The 23,018-nt window shown below is 37.2% G+C and overlaps 1 protein-coding gene across 1 annotated transcript in view; it reads right to left on the minus strand.

Annotated features, from left to right (window-relative positions):
• Nucleotides 1–23,018, minus strand: part of LOC131065247 (uncharacterized) — a 163,359-nt gene that overhangs the window by 40,452 nt on the left and 99,889 nt on the right. The window contains exon 4 of the mRNA XM_057999715.2: nucleotides 21,240–21,309. Within this exon, the coding sequence (XP_057855698.1) occupies nucleotides 21,240–21,309 (70 nt within the window). The remainder of the gene's footprint in view (nucleotides 1–21,239; nucleotides 21,310–23,018) is intronic.

The following is a 23,018-nucleotide window of genomic DNA, read 5'->3' on the forward strand; positions in this document are numbered from 1 at the left end:
TTTTCTTTTTTGCAAACTGCTACCTAGGGTTAGCTACCTTTCATTAATTCAGAAAAAGATTACATTCAATCATAGATTGAGTGGAGCAAAACTCTGATGGCCTCTACCACCTCATTCGCTCTCTCAATCTGTGCAGGATCAAACATATGTCCATTTACAGTCATCATGTATTTATAGGTCTCCATGTTGTTTGCCAGTATCCCCTCCCTCATTACCTTGACAGTGTCTACCATGTCTCCCTTTTTCAGTACCTCCTTCACAACGAAAGCATCTACAACCAACCCCTCACGAGCCATTGGGTCCAGATCATACAAAGCTTTGACTGCACTTTCTACCATAGCCAGCACCACCATCTTGTGAATCACTTTCTCCATGGCGTCATGTTGTGACCTTTTCAAACATCGCCCCATTGCTAACAGGGACCCTGTTGATGTGTGTTTTATGCACATAACATTTCAGAATAAAATACCAAGATAATTTACCCTCTCTTGAACAAAATCACCTCAAATGCTAAGGACAAGATCAACTAAAATGATTCCAAGGTTTCTACATGTCAAGTCTTGACGAGTGGGTAACTCAATGGTCGATGTGAATTGCTGTGTTCACTTGGGGACTTACGCAAATGTTAGGAATATCTTCTTCGATTATGAAGATGTGGAATAGGTGTAATGACAACTTAGGATTTATCAATGACGCTCCGGACTTAATTCTTACTAAAAAATGGGCAAAAGGAATAGGGTTTAGGAAATCTATTCTAGGCCTAGGAATGTAGGAAATGATAAACAAATATAGTGGAATCAAACTAGGCAAGGTCTCACTAACAGGTATTGACACAAGCTTAGTGCAATCGTCTAAGGTATACTTAAAGATTTTCAGACTATTACCATCAAACATTGACACCATCCAAGTTGATGCGTGTCAAAGGACACATAATAGTTGAAGTTAAGCTTACTCAAATTTCCAGTTGACCACACAAGGTGCACTTACCAGCAGCAAGAGGCTAGTGGTATGGATTAAGGATTCCACACAAATATATTCAACAAATCTTTCACTCAATCTAATAAACATGAAAATAAATTCTAATCTAACTTGGAGGAATTGAGAACCATGAATGCAAAGACACCATTTGAAGAGCAAAATCACCAACAATTGAACAATGATTATGATTCAAATAGTTGCAGCATATACCAACAATTCTACCAAAACTCTCTCTTACAAATGAGAGACAAGGAGGTATATATAGAGTCTCTTACAAAATGGATGGCCAAGATTGATACAAGATCATGCCAACAAAACCCTAGAATTGCCCTAATTAGGGTTTACATAAAAAATGGTGCCACCAACATATGGCCCAATAAAAAGATACCTAGTCATCAAATAGGGAATCTTCTAGAAGATTCCTCCATCCATCTCTCTCTCTCCTAGCATACTCCAAGAATCTAGCCAATACTGAATCCAACTCCATGGTATCTTGCTGCAAATCAATCACGTCCAGTGAACCCGAGCAGGCATCCAAAGTGTTCTAACAATCTGGCATGAGCTTCTGCGAACTATGAACATGAATCAACAAAGAGACCAAGTCGTCTATCTGACTCTTCTTAAAAGAGTCCAACTGGCAAAAATACATAAATTTCATCTTGTCTCTTAATTCGACTAAGTGTAAACCACTAGCATCACTAACATCAACACCCAATAACTCCTCAATTGAGGCAAGGATCTTCATCTGAATGTCCTGATTCAATCCCTCCATTTCCATACAACTCAACTGGGCATTCTCATAAGTTGATCTCTTCACGGCCAATGAACAATACCAGCCATGGAAATCGTATATGTCTCCACTGTGCACAATGTTCTCGCTAACCAAGGTGGAATTAGGAATCTTCTTCAAAGCCTTGAGCCATGGAATAGTCTTCTCTTGAATAGGCCGGAATTCTTCCCAAACTCCCTCCAAATACTGGATTCTAAACACGAGCCCTGTTGTCCTATCATATGCCTGGACAAACTGAGTAAGGAAATCATATGTCTGCTTTCTTGCGCTCTCAATCCACTTTTCCACCTCCAAGAGTGTATCTCTTATTGCCTCATAGTGTGAATGTATTCCATGGTCAACTGCAATAGGGGAAATAAGGCTAGGATTCTCACGCCTTATCCTTGCAATATACTCTCTAAGTCTGATATTCTCTTCTCTGTACTTTTCTTTCTCTGCAATTTCTCTGTCTAACCTTGCATCGATCGCCTTGAGGTTAACACCAACCTCCTGAAACTCTTGCTCTCTTGATGTACGACCGAGGGCAACTGAAGTGATCTGGAAATCCATAGGAGTAGCAATGTCCGTTGTCACGCCTGCAATAGGAACAGCAACCTGCACAATCCACATCCCTGTCTCATCTCTAACTATGTGCGACAAAATCTCAGCTCTCTTGAGTTCTTTTTCCTTAGCACTCCTAACTAGGTAATCATCAATGTTATCAATAGGCTTTACCTCTATCATTCTCCTAATTTTCTCCATACTTCTCATTAGCCAATCAGAAATGGCGGCCATCTCCATAACATCATCGAGACACATTTCTCGATCAAGTCCTCTCAATGCTGAGATAACATCATCATCAGTATTATTCCTGGTCAAATCGTATATCTCAATTCTTAAACTTACTTCCAAAAGGACAGTAGGGGATCCCGGTTGATCATCATTCTCATTTGGAGGTGCAGATGTCGCTGTGGCATGTAACTCTTGAATATTTTCTGGTAGTATCACTGTGTTGGAACATTGTTGGGTTTCCTTATTCTGCTCTGTTATTTCAATCACCTTAATTGATGAGACATTGAGAGGTGGTGAAGGAATGATAGGTGGAGGAATGATAGTCTTTTGTTTCTTCTTCTTCACCTCCTCAATCTTGTTTCCTCTGGCCTTGACTCCTCCTGGCGTGTTCTTCCTTCTCTTGGGAGCTTGACTCTTTTTGTCTGCATGAATCCTGACATCACTGATAGTCCTCTGATCATCTTTGGAAGCAGACTCTTCCAGCTTCATCTTTTCATAAGTGAAGGGAACACCCATATCAACTAACTTATTCATCTGAATATCTACCCATGCACGGGAGAAACTCAAGACCTCTCCCGTCAATACATTCAAATCAATCTCTTCTAATTCTGACCAATTTGGCAATAAGATTGCCTTCTTCATTTCATTCTCATATTGTGGATGCGTATGATCCCTGTCATCTAACACTTGATCAGGAATGAGGAAAAGTCCACACTTCCTCATGAAATCCACTGACATTCTGGACCATATTCATCTCTTCACTGCCTGCTCGTCCATCAGGTCGGCCCAATAATCTTCTGTCTACCTTGTAGATGAACTTCTCTCCCCTGATCCTTCCAACTTTCTTATCTGGATCAAATCTTTCTCTTTTCTTGAAGGTTGCAAATCGATAGAATGGAAGCTCTTCACTCGCAATGCTGGCGGCTAAGGCAGACTGGCAAACCTGTGATGTCTTTTTGCACTTTGGCTTGGCCCTTACATCATTGTTGTAAAGGGAGGAGAGAACACATACTTTTTGCAGAATCTTGATGGGGAAATTCAGGACTTTCCAATCCATGGACAATATTTGAAACATTTCTTGTCTTGAGGAAATGACAGGGAGTATTTGTTTTGTAAAATATTAGTGTAGATTGTTTTTTGTTGTATTTATTTTCTTTGTTTTTGATAAATTGGTCTGCTCCCCAGAGATAACTAGGATCTCGCTATGTCCATAAAGAAACATACGTCCCCAAAAAGAGCCACTGTTAGCATATAATTTTTCAAATTAATTATGCTCTTAAAATGTTGTTCTCCTCTATTTCTTGGCTTTATACTGTAAATGTATTGTAATTTCCAATTTAATGGACAAGTTATATGCAGGATGGTGTATTTAAATTTGATATTATGCCAATGACACTAATATTGTTATCTTTCTTTTACTGCAGGTAAGGAGAATGAACATGTATCGATTTCAATGTCATCTCCTTTGATTGGAATGATGTATAAATAGTAGGGTGGCCACGATCAAGTGGCACCTTGATCGGACATGTCTTTTAGACATGTCCGACCAAGATGTCACTTGGTTGTGACCCCTACTAACAACAACCAATCCATAACTAATCGGTGCTTCAATCATACCCGATAATGAATCAGTATCTTTAATGATAACAACGTTTATAACATGCCCGATAATGAATCGGTATCATTGCTGATGATAATAGTGCTTAATCATATCCGATCGATATGTTAATGATAATAGTGCTTAAACATATCCGATAGATATCATATGTCATTTGTTAATTGTTACAGATATAAAACATACCCAATTATGAATCGGTATCAAAGCATATGGATTAATATAACATAAACAATAACAATAGTTGTTAGCATTATATGCTATCGGGTTAATACCCCGATAGCATATTAATGCCGATATGAATCGACATTAATATGCTATCGGGTTAATAGCCCGATAGCATTATAGATTGACGCTTAACATAGTTAAGCAGGTCGTCAATCTAATCCAATATCAATATCATAATTGTGACCAATGTTATAGTCTGATAAACATAAAGCATGAAATGAGTAAACAGAATATAGGAGATTACTGAGTTAGGAGAGTCTTATCTTGCAGAGGCTACTAATGCATTAACACTCCCTCTTAGCTTTTGGAAGATAAGGTAACCTGCATCACATTTCTTTTTCAAAATGTCAGTCGCCAAGAATATATATCATCTATACATATAATATGAAGTACCATCAGAACATAGGATACAAACATAAAACATTACCCTAAGTATGTGACATAGGGTACCACCAATCTATGTGATATAATAGATTCATCATTTTATTATGACAAGATATCACCTAAACACGTGATATCAGTATTGCCTAAACACGCAATACTGAGGATAAACATATGAGGATGGTTAAATTCTCATCTCATCTAGGTTGTGATATGTGCACAAACATTTCATTCAAATGTTTTATCACAACAACATCATGGCACATCCATGACATACCAGAGATCCAACATGATAACTGGTTTGAGAATCATAAGATCGTCACCTTATGATGTCTGCATACAAGTGTTCATAATCTGAGAGATCGTCACCTCTTAGATATGAGCACAGGGGGTAAAACCCAGAATGTCTCAACATGACAAAAGAAGTTTACATTTTCAACATCTTATTTACAAAGAAGATTACCTTTCTATCATACCTAAACCCTTTCTGAAGTGATCAACCTTCACTCTGGAAAGTGGTTTGGTCAGAATATCTGCAGTCTGATCTCCTGTACTAACATATTCTAATTTGATCACATTTTTGTCTACCATGTCTCGTACATAATGGTATGGGATCTCAATATGTTTGGATCTATCATGGAACACTGGATTCACTGAAAGTTTTATGCAACTTTGATTGTCGCAATGGATGATAGTAGGTTTCATCGGATTGCCAAACAATCCCACAAGCAACTTTCTAAGCCACACTGCTTCTCGGGCAGCCATGGAGGCTGCAATGTATTCGGCCTCGGTGGAACTTTGCACTACAGAAGACTGCTTTCTGCTGATCCAGGATATCATGGCTGATCCCAAACTGAAGCAGCACCCAGAGGTGCTTTTCCGATCAGTCACACTTCCAACCCAATCTGAATCTGAGAATCCGTGTAGATTAAGATCAATTTTCTTATACTTGAGACCAAGGTTTAAGGTGCCTTGTAAATATCTCATAATGTGTTTTACTGCTACCAGGTTTATCTCTTTTGGCTCACACATAAACTGACTCAAGGTATTTACTGCATAGCAGATATTTGGTCTTGTATTTACTAGATACATAAGAGACCCAATCATTTGCCTGTATAGAGTGGGGTCAGTAGAAGGTGATTCTGCTGCTGCTTCTTTAAGTTTATGAAGATTGGTTTCCATTGGAGCGGTCATAGGTCTACAGTTGAGCATTCCAAATCTCTTCAGGATATCTAATGTATACTTGCCTTAGTTTAGAACAATATTGTCAAGATTCTGCCATACTTCCAACCCTAGGAAATAATGAAGGAATCCCAAGTCCTTCATATCAAATTCTTTGGATAGCTCTTTCTTGCATTGATCTATAAGATGATCCTCTCCTGTGATTAATAAATCATCAACATATAAAATCATTATTATCATATCACCTTTATTCTGTTTGTAGTAGAGATTAGGATCTGCTTCATTTTTAGAGAAGCCTAGTGTTGATAGATATGTGTCAATTCTTTCATACCAGGCCCTGGGAGCCTGTTTGAGCCCATATAGAGCTTTCTTGAATCTGCACACATGAGATTCTGCATGATGGATCTCAAACCCTTCAGGTTGCTCTAGGTATACTTCTTCAGATATCTCTCCATTAAGAAAAGTTGTCTTTACATCCATTTGATGTACCTTCCATCCCTTTGCTGCTGCAATGGCTAGTACAGCCCTTACTGAGGTATATCTGGCTACAAGAGCAAATGTTTCTTCATAGTCTGTCCCTTCCTTTTGAGAAAAACCTCTGGCTACAAATCTTGCCTTATATTTTTCAATGCTGCCATCTGCTGCATGTTTGATCTTGAAGAGCCATTTAGAAGAAACAACAGACTTCTTAGTTGGCCTAGGGACAATTTCCCATACATCATTTTTCATTATGGATTGATACTCTTCAGACATAGCATCCTTCCATACTTGATGTTTAAGGGCATCTGTTACATTGTCAGGTTCGTTTTTAGATAGGTCATTCATAAGAGCAACATAGCTAGTAAATTTATTAGGTCTTTTGCTTTCTCTAAAGGTTCCAGAAGGAGCAACAAACCTCTGAGCTTCTTCTACTGTTTTGGTGGCCCATAGTGGTCTTTTCTTGAGATTTCTAGGTGTGTTTTCATTTTCATTTTCAGTTTCATCTAGATTCTCCCTCTGAAACTCAGGGGCAGGATTTTCATCTAAGTTAGAGGTAGGTACATAGATTTCAGGTTCTATGAAGTTCTGAGCTCTTTTGAAAGCCAGGTCTTCTTCAAATATTACATCCCTACTTAGTTCAATATTTCTTTGACCAGGTACATAGATTTTGTAAGCTTTGGAGGTTTCACTATATCCTACAAGCAATCCTTTTTTTCCAGAAGGTTCTAGTTTTAGTCTCTTTTCTTTAGGTATATGGATATAGACAGGACATCCAAATATCCTAAGGTGGCTAATATCAGGCTTAATCTTAGTGAATACTTCCTCAGGAGTTTTGTCCTCAAGATGGGAATGAGGGCACCTGTTCTGTATATATACAGCAGTGCTGGAAGCTTCAGCCCAGAGATTAGTGTTAAGGTTTTGATCTAGGATAATGGCTTTGGCAGCTTCAACTATAATCCTATTTTTCCTTTCTGCTACCCCATTTTGTTGGCGGTTATAAAGTATGGTAAGCTCCCTCTTAATCCCATTATCTCTACAAAATTCTTTAAATGAATCTGATGAGTATTCTCCCCCATTGTCGGTTCTTAGGGTTTTAACTTTGTTTCCTGAGTGGTTTTCAGTTAGTGATTTAAATTCTTTAAACCTAGAGAGGATCTCTTTTGATTCTTTACTTTTCAAAAAGTAGATCCAAGTCTTCCTAGAGTAGTCATCAACAAATATTGCATAATACAAGAATCCCCCTAAAGAGGATACGGACATAGGTCCACATACATCAGAATGAACTAATTCTAGAATTTTGCTAGTTTTCCTAGTACTATTTTGGAATGCACCTTTGGCATTCTTACCTAGGGCACATCCTTTGCATGCCCCTGAATGATCTTGCTTTAACTTGGGTAGGCCTGTGACAAGGTTTCCCATTGAAGATAAAGCCCTAAAATTCAGATGGCCTAATCTTCTACGCCAAACTTCATTTGCATTAGTGGCTTCATGGATTAGGGCTAGATTGGTTTCCGTGCACAGCTCATACAAATAGCCCTATCTCTGTCCAATGGTCTTTGCCTTCTTGATGGAGGAGTTCCTTGGCCAGGCCAATACTTTGTTGTCCATGAATGTCACTCTGTATCCTTTATCTTCCAGTGCAGATATAGAAACTAGATTTATGTTGATGCCGGAGACATATAGTACTCCTTCAAGCTGTAAGGTTATGCCTGTCTTCAATTTGATGGTGCAAGTTCCTACTCCTCTGACTGGATATGTGGAGTCATCTCCGATGGTTACGTCCTAATCACTCTCCTCTGTCATGGAATCAAGTACTTCTCTAAACCCAGTGATGTGCCTGGATGAACCACTGTCAATCACCCATGAGTTGATTTTGTTAGAAGCTTGACTTGTGAGTGCTGAGTAGAATACGTATTTCCCAAAGTCATCTTCCCCTTTAGTCTTCCCTGCTTTGACAAATGTAGCATGTTTCTTGGTTCTTTCTGGGCATTTTGCAACGAAGTGTCCGAACTGATCACATCTGTAACATTGAATGTGAGATAAGTCCTTCTTTGAAGTGTTCTTGCCTTGACGACCTTTTCTCTTTCTAAACTGCCTTTTCTTGTTTTGCTTGGTGGAGTTGGTGTTTAGAACCTGCAGGTCTTCATCTATATTCTTGTGTTTCATTCCTATTTTGTTCAATCTTGATTCCTCTTGGAGACAGTCATCCCTTAATCTTTCAAATTTGGGATATTTGGACCTTGCACTGATGCCTTGGACGAATGTGCTCCATCCACTAGGCAACCCATCTAAAGCAATGAGTGTTAGCTCTTTGCTTTGGATCTCGTAGTCCAGAGTTGCAAGTTCATCTTTTAGAACTGATATCCGCATAAAGTAGGCGTTGATTGTCTCCCCTTTGTTCATGGTGATATGATTTATTTCTCGTTTTAGTGCTAGAGTTCGACTTGCATTTGATATCTCAAATGTGCTTTCAAGAGCTTTGAACATTTTATAGGCTGTCTGATGTTTTCTTATGATGGGCATTATGTTGTTTCTCACCCCATCAACTATTATTTTTATTGCCTTTTCATTTCACTCAATCCATGTTGTTTTGTCAAGTTCATTTTCGGGTTGATCATTTTTAGTTTGAACAAACGAATCCACTTTGTTCTCCTTTAAGATCATTTGAATTCTGAATTTCCAGGCTGAAAAATCATCGCCACCTCCAAGTTTGTATTCGAATCTGATAGCACTGGCCATTTGAAGAAATGTGATGTAGTATATAACCTTGTTCTTAAATTTGTTTCACGAAATTAAATAGCCTCAAGTTTGATCAACTTGGCTCTGATACCATGTAAATGTATTGTAATTTCCAATTTAATGGACAACTTATAAGCAGGATGGTGTATTTAAATTTGATATTATGCCAATGACACTAATATTGTTATCTTTCTTTTACTGCAAGTAAGGAGAATGAACATGTATCGATTTCAATGTCATCTCCTTTGATTGGAATGATGTATAAATAGTAGGGTGGCCACGATCGAGTGGCACCTTGATCGGACATGTCTTTTAGACATGTCCGACCAAGATGTCACTTGGTCGTGACCCCTACTAACAACAACCAATCCATAACTAATCGGTGCTTCAATCATACCCGATAATGAATCGGTATCTTTAATGATAACAGCATTTATAACATGCCCGATAATAAATCGGTATCATTGCTGATGATAATAGTGCTTAATCATATCCGATCGATATGTTAATGATAATAGTGCTTAAACATATCCGATCGATATCATATGTCATTTGTTAATTGTTACAGATATAAAACATACCCGATTATGAATCGGTATCAAAGCATATGGATTAATATAACATAAACAATAACAATAGTTGTTAGCATTATATGCTATCGGGTTAATACCCCGATAGCATATTAATGCCGATATGAATCGACATTAATATGCTATCGGGTTAATAGCCCGATAGCATTATAGATTGACGCTTAACATAGTTAAGCAGGTCGTCAATCTAATCCAATATCAATATCATAATTGTGACCAATGTTATAGTCTGATAAACATAAAGCATGAAATGAGTAAATAGAATATAGGAGATTACTGAGTTAGGAGAGTCTTATCTTGCAGAGGCTACTAATGCATTAACTTATACATCGAAAACTTTTTTATCATGAGAATGGTTACTGCTGGATTTTTTGTGCGGGATGGTCTCACAACATTAGTCCTCTTCTATTTATGATCCATCTCCTGAGATTCAACCATCAGTTAGGCATATTGGGGGTGGCATTGAGATAGGATAAGGCAATATGAGATCCTTGTAGTCATGAGTCTTGCCAAGGTGTATGTTTCTATAGCATCTCAAGAAGCATAATGAGAGAAGGCATAGCCCTTATGAATGGTAGAAGTTCCTGTTTGATTATTAATCTTTTGTATCCTTAAGAGGAAGTGAAAAATTAGAAATAGTTGAAAGTTGCACTATCGGGCTAAGTTACCCCGATAAAAACACTTAGGCAACAAATACTAGCTTTTGATCGGTGTATCATATACCGATAAGCAAGCATGGAAATCCAAGGTCAGACCTATCGGCATCACTCTTGCCAATTATAGCATGGAGTCAACTGCGGCTATATCGGAGAAGCATATACCGATAAGGCTCATCGGCATAGTGAACATAAGCGGCAAAAGCAGAAAATTGTCTTGCCGATAGCCGATGAGGCTATCGGTAAGACTCATACGGATACTGATAAGTGCAATAATGAAAATGTCCATCGGTGAAGGTTGTAGCGAAAAGAAAGTCATCGGGGAAACAATGCTTATCGCTATGATGCCAAATCAGTTAACCCGATAGCCGGTGAAAGTATCGGGGCAACCTACGTCGATGCATTAGAAAATAAAGTCGATGCATTAGAAAATGAAGTTGTCGGCTTAGGATATCCCAATGAAGAAGAATTAGTTACCGAGATAAAAGAAAGGTTTTGCAGAGGGAAATACACATCGGGAAGACATATCTCGATGAACCGTTGTCTCACCAGAATTCAAAACTGAAACAGAGGTTTACTATTTAATGCTTGCAGCAAGTATATCTATGGCTCACATGAGGCAAATTTTATTGCAATTCAGTATGTAGGTGTATCCGACAAATGAGTTAAGATTGTTTAAACCGTATTGCACACTAGTAAAGGATAATTCACAAAGAGCATACATTAAGTTTCCAGAGAACAGAGCAGAGAGTTGTGATCACAGAGATGGACACATAGAGTTCAACCGGGAAGAAAAGGGCGGCAAAGAGTTCGGAGCCCAAGGTGAAAAAGACTAAGACAGAAGATGCAACTCCTGTGAGAAGATTGAATCAAGATATGATTCAGCAAATGCAAGTACCCGGCCCGAAGTCTAGAAGGTCGAAGCACCACCTACCTGGGAGAGACCAATTGGAAGATAAATACAGAGAGGTCGGGGATGTTTGGACAAAGGTGAGGGGGTATGAATTGTTTCTTTTTCATTACCTAAGGAGAAGCAAGGAGATTCCACTCTGTAATCCATGGATGACGAATTTGGGTAAGTTAACTATCCCAAATGTTTTTGTAAACATAAGGTTGCTGGAGATTATGGTTAGGAACTATAATTCCGCAAAGAGATATATTCAATTCCCGAATGGTGATGCTTTCATTAGGTTTTCCGTTGATACTGTAAATGAGGTTTTTAATTTAGATCCAAACCCTGACAAACCCTTGTCTTTTGGGGAATTAGAAGAAGAATATCTTAGGATGGACACCACATACACTGGTTGGAAACTTGCCATTCATAAAACACAGCTAGGGAAGTTAACTGAGGAAAATGGGCCTCCTTTCAGCATTGATTTATTTAGGCATTACTTGCAGTATACATACATGTCATGCGGACAAGTAGGAGGAGTTGAGGTGCCTGATTTGGCCAGTATTGGGCCACTGGTTTTAGCCTCAGACATACAAATGTATGAACCCAGGCCCTTTAATTATGCTGCATACCTGGTAGAAAAATTGCATGAAGGTTTTTTAAACCTAAGGGATAATCAGAACCCTACTTTCAAATTTTACTCATTGCTAATGCATTTGATTATGTTCTATGGACATACAAGTGGTTTATGGCCAGAAGACCTCAAATTAAATACAACGAACAAGGAAGGTGAGGAACAACCTGTGCAAATGTGGACATCTCTTTGGGATTCTCGATATATGAGATCCAATTACATTAAGTTTGAAGAGCTCATAGTAAAACCATTATACAAAATGTATGGAGTTCCTTGTGAAGGATCCATTTCTGAGGAAATTAAGAGATTCTTAAGGCCTAAGGACTTTGATAACAGGAAAATTGTTGACCACAATTGGGGAGACTGATTTGTAATTAAAGATTTCACATGCTTCAGAATATTTGGATTTGAAGGAAGCCCTTATATGCTGCCTAAATTAGTCCCAGACAGGATAGCCTATTTAGAGATTGTACGGCAGCTAAGTGTATCAAATGCTAAGCATTTTGCTGATCAGCGCAAACAAGCTTTCATGCCTGGAACATTAAGTTTTGGTGATTTTACAATTGTGTCCACAAAAGCTTATGAAATCATCGACAGAAAATTAATGGAAGAATATAACCTGTTTGAGCACTATGCTAGAAAAAATTATGATCCTAAAGGTTATATACACTCTTGCAAGAAGAGGCAAAACCTGGGAGATTATCTGCACTCAAGTCTGGAGGCAGAAGATATTTTCAAAAATATGGAAGATACAGAAGCCCAAGAAGTGATTGATAAACTAAATAAGAAATTGGCAGAAAAGAAACAAAAATTACAAGAAATTGGAGCTGAGGAGGAAGAAGCAGAGAGTGAACCTAATGAGAGTGGAGCCATCTCTAGGTACCAAATACCAGGGAAAGAAGAGGAACCCAATGTGTAGGAACAAATTGTGACAAGAGTACAGATTCATGATGATTCTAGGTTGGAAGAATATTTTGCCTTTGTTGCAGATAATGTTTTTATTAAATCAAAAGAATTCAAATCATTTTTATACAATTTCAAGGGAAAGAAACTGAGGGATTCCATTCCCAACATCACACCAAAAAATGAAGCCGAATTGTCGAGAAGGTTGAAAGAGGAAATAGATGTTGAATTGGTCACAATGACCCCTCAAAAGGGAAAACAATTGCTTACAGAGGCTAGAGTGATTTTGTTCCCTGGATGGGATCTTAGTGCATCTTTTATTTTTGATAGTTTGCTACATTTAGAGAATAAGGAATTTAAATTAGATGTACAGGGTGTTAATGATGTATTTATTGGGTCACGGTTTGATCAAGATGAAGAAGCTCTACAGTTATGGGCTTTGCACCCCCCTAATAAAAGGCCTAAAATCATTGATGTTGATAAAGCTTTTGGCCATATGATGAATCTTAAGGTTGGGGAGATTGACCCTATTGTTTCTACAAATATTGGAGTTCATGTTTCAAAATTCAACAAGGCGCAAATGATCAGGATAGTAAGAGAAAGAGACCAATATAAAGGACTCTATGAAGAAACACTAAGAAGTGGTGGACAACCAGTACCAGTGGTTCTTTCTCCCGATAACTCACAGTGGAAGAAGAAGTGCGAAGAGCTGCAACAAAAAAAATAAAAAAGTTACTTAGACAAATGCAGATTGTAAGAGAGGATAATGCCTCTGTATTTCTAACCAAAAGATCCGAGACCCTACAAGGTATTCTGGGAGAATTTTGGATGGTTTTTCAGAAGAATGTGGATAATGCAATTTCGCATAACAGGATCCAAAATAGGTTGGGAACTAAATTGCATGATAGGACAATGGCCAAAGCAAAATCCAAGGAAATTGAAAAGATAGAAAGATTGTTGGGAAACCACAATGAATTTGATGAACAGTTACAATATGAATACGATGAATGTAAACAGATAGTGCAACATGGTTTCCCAGTATTGATTGATCAGAATGGAGAGATTAAAGACAGGGATAAATGGATCTCAAAGTGTCGAAGTCTTCTCAATGCTGCCCTCAATATTGCCCAGATTGATGGTGTTGAATTAAAGGGGACTATGGAACAGATGGAAAGGTTCATCACATGGTAGATGGTTGTTAGGAGCCTGATCCAAGATGCAGACACCTACAAGTCAGCGGAATACTTGGAGCATATTCGGAAATGTGGCAAAGTCCTTGAAGATTAAAATTATTCCCAAATATTTCAAACTGTTGTTTTTGAGTGCTTTTATGTAATGAGTCCAATAGTCAAGTTAGTTTTAGTCAGTTAGCTTTTTAGTTTTTAGTTAGGTTAAGTTAGTTGGATTCCAAATGAAAGGGTATGCCTTTTTATTATGGAACTGAATCCTCGTTTATATATAGGGGATCTTTCTGGAAAGGAAAAAGACAACGTTCATTTTCTATTACTTTTTCAAGACAATATTTTATGTAGTACTTATGCAAGTTGTTTCTGGAAATACTAAGTTGGAGGAAGACAATATGTGTTGAGACCAACTGATTTCATCTTTCATTCTCAATATAAAAAATCAAGTATCTCTTTATCTCTGATGGTATCTACATTTTCAATTGGTTGATCAATTCCCTGTGATAAATCTATTTAACTAGATTAATTTGATGTGCTATCTTATGTACTTGTGATTCAATTTATCTTTCATTTTAATTATCAGTTTGAAGGGTTGATTGGCAAACTTCAGACTGTCTTATTGGTCTTTCAGAGAGAAGTTAAATTCAATAAGACTAAAATGCATATTATATTCTGATTACAACTCATACAGATGCCTTTGAAGTGATGGTCTTGTTATAAGAACAAGTTAACAAAACTGTCTCCAGAGTTATACGTAGGATTTCTCAATTGAAGTGGTGTGAAATTAATTAGGGATGAAGGCACTGGTCTTTTGTTGATTTGATGTGATCAAATCTGGTGTTTTCAGAGCAATCTTCATTAAAGGAAGCATACTTTAAATTCATATAAGAATACCTTTTACAATCTTTCATTTATGAATAAGCATTTTTCAGTCTTCAATAAGCAAGCATTATAATCAAGTATAAGTTAAGAAAGATTGCCTTCTTAAAATTACTGGTTCTTTTAAATCCGCTATATAAAAACCTTTAACCTACAGATTTAGGTTTCAGGTATAGGTTCACCCGCCTTGGTTTAATCTGTGGTTTTGGGAACCAACACACTGGATTGACCAAAAGCTTCACACAGCTTTGGTTATCACAATGAATGGTAGTAGGCTCAAACAATTGTCCAAACAATCCTATAAGGAGTTTCCGAAGCCACACTACTTCGCGAGTTGCCACACATATTGCAATGTATTATGCCTCTACGGTGCTCAGTGTCACTGAAGACGGCTTCCTAATACACCAGGAAATCATAGCAGATCCCAAACTGAAGCAACAACCAGAGGTGTTCTCTTGATCAGTAACACTCCCTGCCCAATCACAATTAGAATAGCCATCTAAATTCAGGTCCACACTGGAAGAATATTTCAAGCCATATCCAACTGTGCCACGCAAGTATCTCAAGATATGCTTGGCTGCAACTAGATGTATTTGTCTCGGTTTACACATGAACTAACTAAGTGCACTCACTGCATAGCAAATATCCGGTCTAGTGTTAACTAGATACATCAAGGATCCAATCAACTGTGTGTACATAGTAGGATCCACAAGATCTGAACTAGCTGCAGCTTCCCTCAATTTCTTCAAGTTAGTTTCCATCGACGTGGACATAGACTTGCAATCTAACATTCCAAATCTCTTCAAGATGTCAATGGTGTATTTTCCTTGTCTCGAGATAATCTCATTAGGCCTTTGCCATACTTCCAAACCTAGTAAGAAATGCATGAGTCCTAGCTCCTTCATCTCAAATTTTGAAGTCCACTCCTTCTTGCATCTAAGGATGAGATGATCTTCCCCGATAATAAATAGGTCATCAATATATAGTACCAAAATTAACATCACACCATTGAATACCTTGAAGTAAAGATTTGAATCAGCATCATTCTTGCAAAAATCCAAACCCATTAAGTATCTGTCAATTCTTTCATACCATGCACGAGGAGACTTCTTAAGACCATATAAGGCTTTCTTCAATTCGCATACATGAGACTCTTTCCCATGAATCACGAAACCCTCAGGTTGCTCAATGTAGACCTCTTCCTCAATCACACCATTGAGATAAGATGTCTTCACATCCATCTGATGTAACTTCCATCCCTTAGCTACTGCAATGACAATGATGGTTCTGATGGAAGTATAGCGAGCAAGAAAAGCAAAAGTTTCTTCATAGTCTATTCCTTCTAAAAGAAACCACCACGAACCACAAATCTAGCCTTGTGCTTCTCAATGCTTCCATTAGCTGCATGCTTAATCTTGTACAGCCACTTGGAAGATACAACAAACTTCCCCTTAGGTCTAGGAACAATATCCCACACATCATTCTTGATAATGGATTGATACTCTTTATCCATTGCATCTTTCCATACTTGTTGTTTTGAGGCTTCCTCAACACTGGAAGGTTCAGTCTCAATAAGATTACACATCAATGCAACATAGCTAGAGAATCTCTGTGGTCTTTTACTTTCTTTGAATGTGCCTCTAGGAGTTGCAAACTGTTCTGCCTCCTGCATAGTGTTTCTTGCCCAAAGAGGTCTCTTTCGGCTCACAATAATATCTCTAGGCCCATCAGTAGGATCCAAAGGTTCAATTGGATCATCATCTGCTACAGGTTCAGTGGACTCCAATCTCAGGAGTACGATCAATGTCCATGTCTTGAGTCTCATGATTTTCATCATCTATCTCCATGCAAGACCCCTTTGATTTTCTGAATGCAACATCTTCCTCAAATGTGACATCTCTACTCACTTCTATTTGCTTCTGACCCAGAATGTAAATTCGGTAGGCTTTGGAGGTTTCACTGTAGCCCACAAATATTTATCTCTCTCCAAAAGGTTCCAATTTGGTCCTCTTGTCCTTGGGAATATGAACATACACTGGACAACCAAAGATTCTCAGGTGACTAACATTAGGCTTAATCCCTGAAAAAGGCTTATTCTGAAGTCATATTCTGCAATATCCGGTGAGGACATCTGTTTTGAACATACACTATTGTTCTAGAAGCTTCTGCCCAAAGAAAGGTTTGAAGGTCTTGATCATGGATCATGGCTTTTGCAGCTTCAACAATGGATTTGTTCTTTATTTCTACAACCCCATTTTGTTGAGGGTTGTAAGGGACACAGAACTCCCTCTTGATCCATGCCTCAATACAGAGATCACAAAAGCTACCAGAGGTGTACTCACCTCCATTATCAGACCTTAAAACTTTAATTCTCTTTCCAAATAAATTTTCTACTTGAGCCTTAAACTCTTCAAATCTACCTAGGACTTCATCAAACTCTTTAGACCTTAAGAAACAAATCCAAGTCTTCCTAGAGTAGTCATCTATGAAAGTTACATAATACAAAAATCCACTTAGGGATGGAATTGACATTGGACCACATAAATTTGAATGTACAAGATCTAGAATTTCTTTAGACCTACTTTCACTCCTATGAAATGGACTCTTAATATTTTTACCCATAGCACAACCTTTATAAGTACCATCATGTGCATGATTAAGTTTAGGAATACCTTTAACCATCTTCTCCAGTGATGGAAGAGCCCTAAAATGAAGATGCTCAATTCTTTTATGCCATAGTTTGCTGGAATTGGAAGAGTCATGAAGAAGAGCTTGAACTAGATGAGTGGAGAGCTTATACAAACTCTCATGTCAATTCCCGATCACACGAGCAGTCTTTATGCTGGAATTCTTTAGCCATGCAAGGACTCTCCCTTCTAAAAATGCAATTTGATAGCCCTTATCCTCCAAGGCTGAAATAGACACAAGATTTCTCTTAATTCCCGGCACGAATAAGACATCACTTAGATGAAGAGAGACTCCAAATTTTAGCTTGAGTAATGTAGCACCAAACCCCCTTATTGAATAGCGTGCATCATCTCCAATGATCACTTGGAGATTAGACGACTCCACCAAATTTGAAAGATGCTCCCGATAGCCAGTGATGTGTCTAGAGGCTCCACTATCAATTAGCCAGGTATCACTATCCGTAGGAACATTGCTTGATAATGCTGATATGAAGAGGAATCCATTGAAGTTATTTTCAGCTTCCTTCTAAGTTGAGACTTCATTAATGTTTGCCCCTTGTTGCTTAGGCCTCGTCAAACAATCCCTTGCATAGTGACCAAATTTGTCACACCTAAAGCACTGAATGTGAGAGAGATATTTCTTCTTCTTCTTTGAATCAGGTGCAGAATCTAATCTTTGATCTCTATTCCTTTTGAAGTTGCCCTTCTTCCAATTCCTTCCTTTCTTGGTAGATTGGGTGGCAAGAACATGAGTGTCTTCATTTTGAGAACCTTTGACAATTCCCCTAGCCGCCAACCTTGATTCTTCTTGAGTGCAATCCGCTCGAAGACGATCAAACTTAGGCAATTTGGATCTCCCACTTATACTCTAAATAAATGGCTCCCATGAATGAGGAAGGCCATTCAATGCCAACATGACAAGGTCTTTATCAATCACTAGGTCACCAATAGCGCTTAGTTGATCCCTCAGCTCTGAAATCTTCATGAAGAAAGACATAATTGATTCTCCTTTCGCCATCTTTACTTTATGAAGTTTTTGCCTCAATGCAAGAGCCCTACTTGTGTTGTTAATCTCATATAGACCTTCCAAGGTCTTGAACATGTCTCTCGCAGTTGTCATCTTGGAGATGAGAGGCACTAAGTGATCCCTCACGTCGATCAATATCTTCTTCGCTTTTATGGCATTCTTCTTGAATTGAAGTTTCTCTTCTTGATCTTCTGGCTCGAGTAAATCCTTTCCTCCACAAACTGAAGATCATTTTCTTCAAGTGCAATAAGCACTCTAAACTTCCATGAGGTGAAGTTTGATGCGCCTTCAAGCCTACCCTCAACTTTAAGACCGTTCACCATTTTCGAGGCTTGAAGTTTCTTGTTTGAAGGTGAGAGATGGGAGAAAACTTCGCTGATGTAGGAAATCTGATCATGATCTTATTTCATCGTGGCTCTGATACCATGTTAAATTTAGTGATCAAATTAGAAGGATAGAAAATTCAAACAAAATGCACAGAGCATACCCTGGGAAAACCTTCCTCTTGAAGGTGAAAAACCCAACAATGAAGTATATTTTATTATTTCAAGTATGACAAGTAATTTTACAATGATTCACTTCACTCTTTGAAGCAATTGATTCACCCTTGACTGCTGTAAGCAATCCGATCTGTTGTAGAAGTGAGGACTGCTTAATAATGATCAATCCTTATTCGATCTGCTGTAGAAGTGAGGACAGCTTAATGATGATCAATCCTTATTCGATCTGACTTCTAGATGGATGATTCGCCTAAAAGATGAGAGCACACCACTAATGAATGAAGTCGATCTGCTTGTGGAAGAACACGAACTTCTGATTATTGCACTGCTGAAGGATAATATATGTTCGATCTGCTTGTGATGATGATTCGATTGCTGAAGATGATTGAACAAATAGATCTATATACCCACCACGACTCGATCAACCAACACGACTTATATCAAAAGTCGGCTTCTTATTTAATCAACACGACCTTTTGTTATAGATTAATTACATCATAATAAACCCGTCTTATTCAAGGGTGGTGGGATTTATATGTTACACATAATCGGCACATTAATAAATAGAAGCAAATCGGTATAACTAAATTGTCTACGGCCGATAGGCCAATTAGATAAATTAGTTGTCTATGTCGGCCCTGAAGGATACCGACCAATGCTATTACATTAACACTTTCATTTGAGAATGGTGAATTTGGAGATTTATAGGGAGTTGTATCACTATGCACAAGAGCTATTATTGGCTATGTGGAAGTATTGGAGGAGTATTCTCAAGTTCAAGTCTATTTTGTTATAAACTATATTTTGTAAGTGTTTTAATAAATGATGCTTTATGGGTTTTTTTACCCGAAAGGGTTTTCCCCATGTATATCTTGTGTAATGTGTACATTTATGCATGTATGATTCTCATTTCATTTATTTTATACAAAGTTGCATGGACACAGACACAAATACAAAACGGATACAATATCGGATATGGATACGGCCATTTTTTAAGAACCCCAATATGGATATGGCTGGATGCGACATTCATATAAAACACATACACATATATTTAGCACAAATTTCTAATTTATAAGACGATATGTTCATTACTTCAACAGCAATATAGATACATAATTACTAAATAAATAATTATAAGTTGATTTGTAGTGGAAGATAACCCAAAAAATGGGTCACTGATATAGAAAAACATTTCATTTGTCTTTCTCATTTGGTGTAGGTTTTGTTTATACCAAAAATTTTGTTTTGAAAATGCATGAATGAAGATTTTTTAAATTAAATTTAGGAAAGATTTATGTCAAATTTTTAAAAAAATCAAATTAAATAGTATTCGGCATCGTTGGAAAATCAAGGTTTTTTGGGCACGTGTGTGTAGAGTATCAGATACATATCCAGGTCGTATCGGATATGTATCCATTTTGGATATGGGGATACACACGCCCAGGGAGGGACAAAGAAGTTTCCGGCTACTCTGATTTTATATTTTGTTTATAATGATTAGTATCCTAAGATCCTAATTTCTAACAAAAACCCAGAAGGAAAAATCCTTGCTGAAATCTTTGAAACTGGTGCCATTGCCCTTTGAAATAGTGATAAAATTGTAGCAAAAACCAGAGCCTTCTTCCTTGGAATGGCCCAAAAGAGGCAACAAGCAACAAATTTTAATACATAAGTGTACTCATAGCTTTAAATAAAATGAAACAAAACCCTAGCAGAAGCCCTAACCAATGGGAATCCTATGCTTTTTCATTTTAGATAGATGTCAAAACCCTAACACTGAAAATTGATCAATACAAATTTATGGGTAATTTTGAAATGATTTATTGTTTTGAGTTCACCAAATTTAAAATTTTTACAAAGAAATTTGGAGAACCGTGTGGCATAGCTTAAAAAAAGTGAACAAGAATTGGACTTCAGGACATCTTCCAACTCTTGCTGTATGTCAGATATCAGATACATCATACAACAGCAAATTCAATTTTTCACAGACAATAAGTATAAGAATTGACTTAAATATTTTTGCTTAACTAAAAAGGGAGAAAAATCACAATGGAAATGGTAGAAAATTAGCAAGCCTGAAAGAAGAACAGCCGTTTTATCTTCAAATTCAGAAATATTACCTGCAGAAGGAGTAATTCCTCCTCACTATCAACTCTTGTTACTACTTTAACTTGACCGCACATCTCCCACCTGTATAGACAACAGCGATCACCAATCATTGCACTTGGCTTTGCCATACTTACTTGGATTATGATGATAATGTGATTTCCGATAGCAGATATTAAACTTGATGAAACAATATCTGAGCTATAGGAAATAGCTCAAATGTAAAACTTAATTTGCAATTAGACCAATTCAAAAGGTGTTGAAGAGCATACTTCCAGTTTCAATAACTACAAAGGTTTTACTGCCTGCTGCATTTATTCATCTTGTGCCAGACAAAATGTTATGTTGGAAAAATGTCAATGCTAAGAAAACTCTAATGGGAGCATTCAAGTAGATTTTCAAAAAAAGATTCAAACACATAAGACTCAGATTCTAAGAATATGTGTCTCCTAGTGATGTTTATATTAATAAGTTAATATTATTCATATGAATATCACTGATAACTTGATATAATTAGCAGCTTCAAATACACCACCAATGATACCACCAAACTTTAGCAGAAATTTCAAGACATTTATACAAAAGAAGCTGCAAACTGTAAGAAGGATTGCAGCAGATATTCAAAAATAAGTTTTATATTTTCAAAGAAATATTACAAATTTTAAATGGGAAATATATATCAAAATTATAGTATAAGGATAAAATAATATTTATAATTAATTATTAGCCCTAATATGAGTGTGGGATATTTATTTAAAGCAAAAATAAGGAATTTCTAGAAAGAGGCGTTACAGCATCATTCTATAAGCATTAACTCTTATTTCTGTATTTCTGCTTAACTTGGCTTCACATACATATCTAGGTTCTAGCAATTAAGAGTGTGGTCCACTAGATATCCCTTGGTATCCAAACAAAAGATACAAATGTTAAAGGACAACTGACTATATCTTACCTGCTACTACTAAAAATTAATGTAGATGAGAAGAACTCAATGATAGCACAGATGCTTAGTAAGGTCTTATAATTATCATACAGACAACTAAGATCTGCTTTCTTTAAGTTCTATGACGCGCCTACCAGGTTGCAAGATGTAAAATGGATTATATTATCTAGAATTTACAAGCTTTATAGAATATTCTGTAATTCCATGGTTTTGTGTTACAATTGTCAGCATCTGCCTGCTCCTATTTATCATACTGTCCTTAATCTAGTAAACCATTCTACATCTCCTCGTGCAGAAAAGAATGAATCTAATAAAATCCACTCTTTTGATTAAAAAGTGTGTAAATATTGTCTTAGTAGCAAAAAGATTGAATTTGGCTTTTCGACACAACATTTTATGCCTAACTTAAAAAATCCTGAAGACGTGCCTGAAATAAGCTATGTTTGGGATTCTTCATGTCCAGCTTTTGCCTTTCATAAATCCAATATTACCAAGCCAAGCTGGCTTTTGGCATGTATATGGATGTTCAGAGAGCTTTCAACCAGTTTCATGATAGCAATGATTGTTATGAAATAAATTGTATGCGGTGCTTGAATAGCAGGCATACATAACAGAATATACTGTCATACAAGGCAGTTACTATCAACAGGAATATGTTTGGCAATATAAGCATGCTATAATTGATGTTTGGGTTAACGAATGGAGCATTAGTTCATTATTCTTATACATAGTGCTATTGTTTTTAATAAGCTAGACACAAATGTATAATCGGGCAACCATTATTGCAGAGAAAATGTATTTGCAAATGACCAATATCTGAACTAGTTATGAATTCTAGTATTATTTTCTT

The sequence above is a fragment of the Cryptomeria japonica genome, chromosome 2, assembly GCF_030272615.1.
Source record: "Cryptomeria japonica chromosome 2, Sugi_1.0, whole genome shotgun sequence".
Taxonomy (NCBI): domain Eukaryota; kingdom Viridiplantae; phylum Streptophyta; class Pinopsida; order Cupressales; family Cupressaceae; genus Cryptomeria; species Cryptomeria japonica.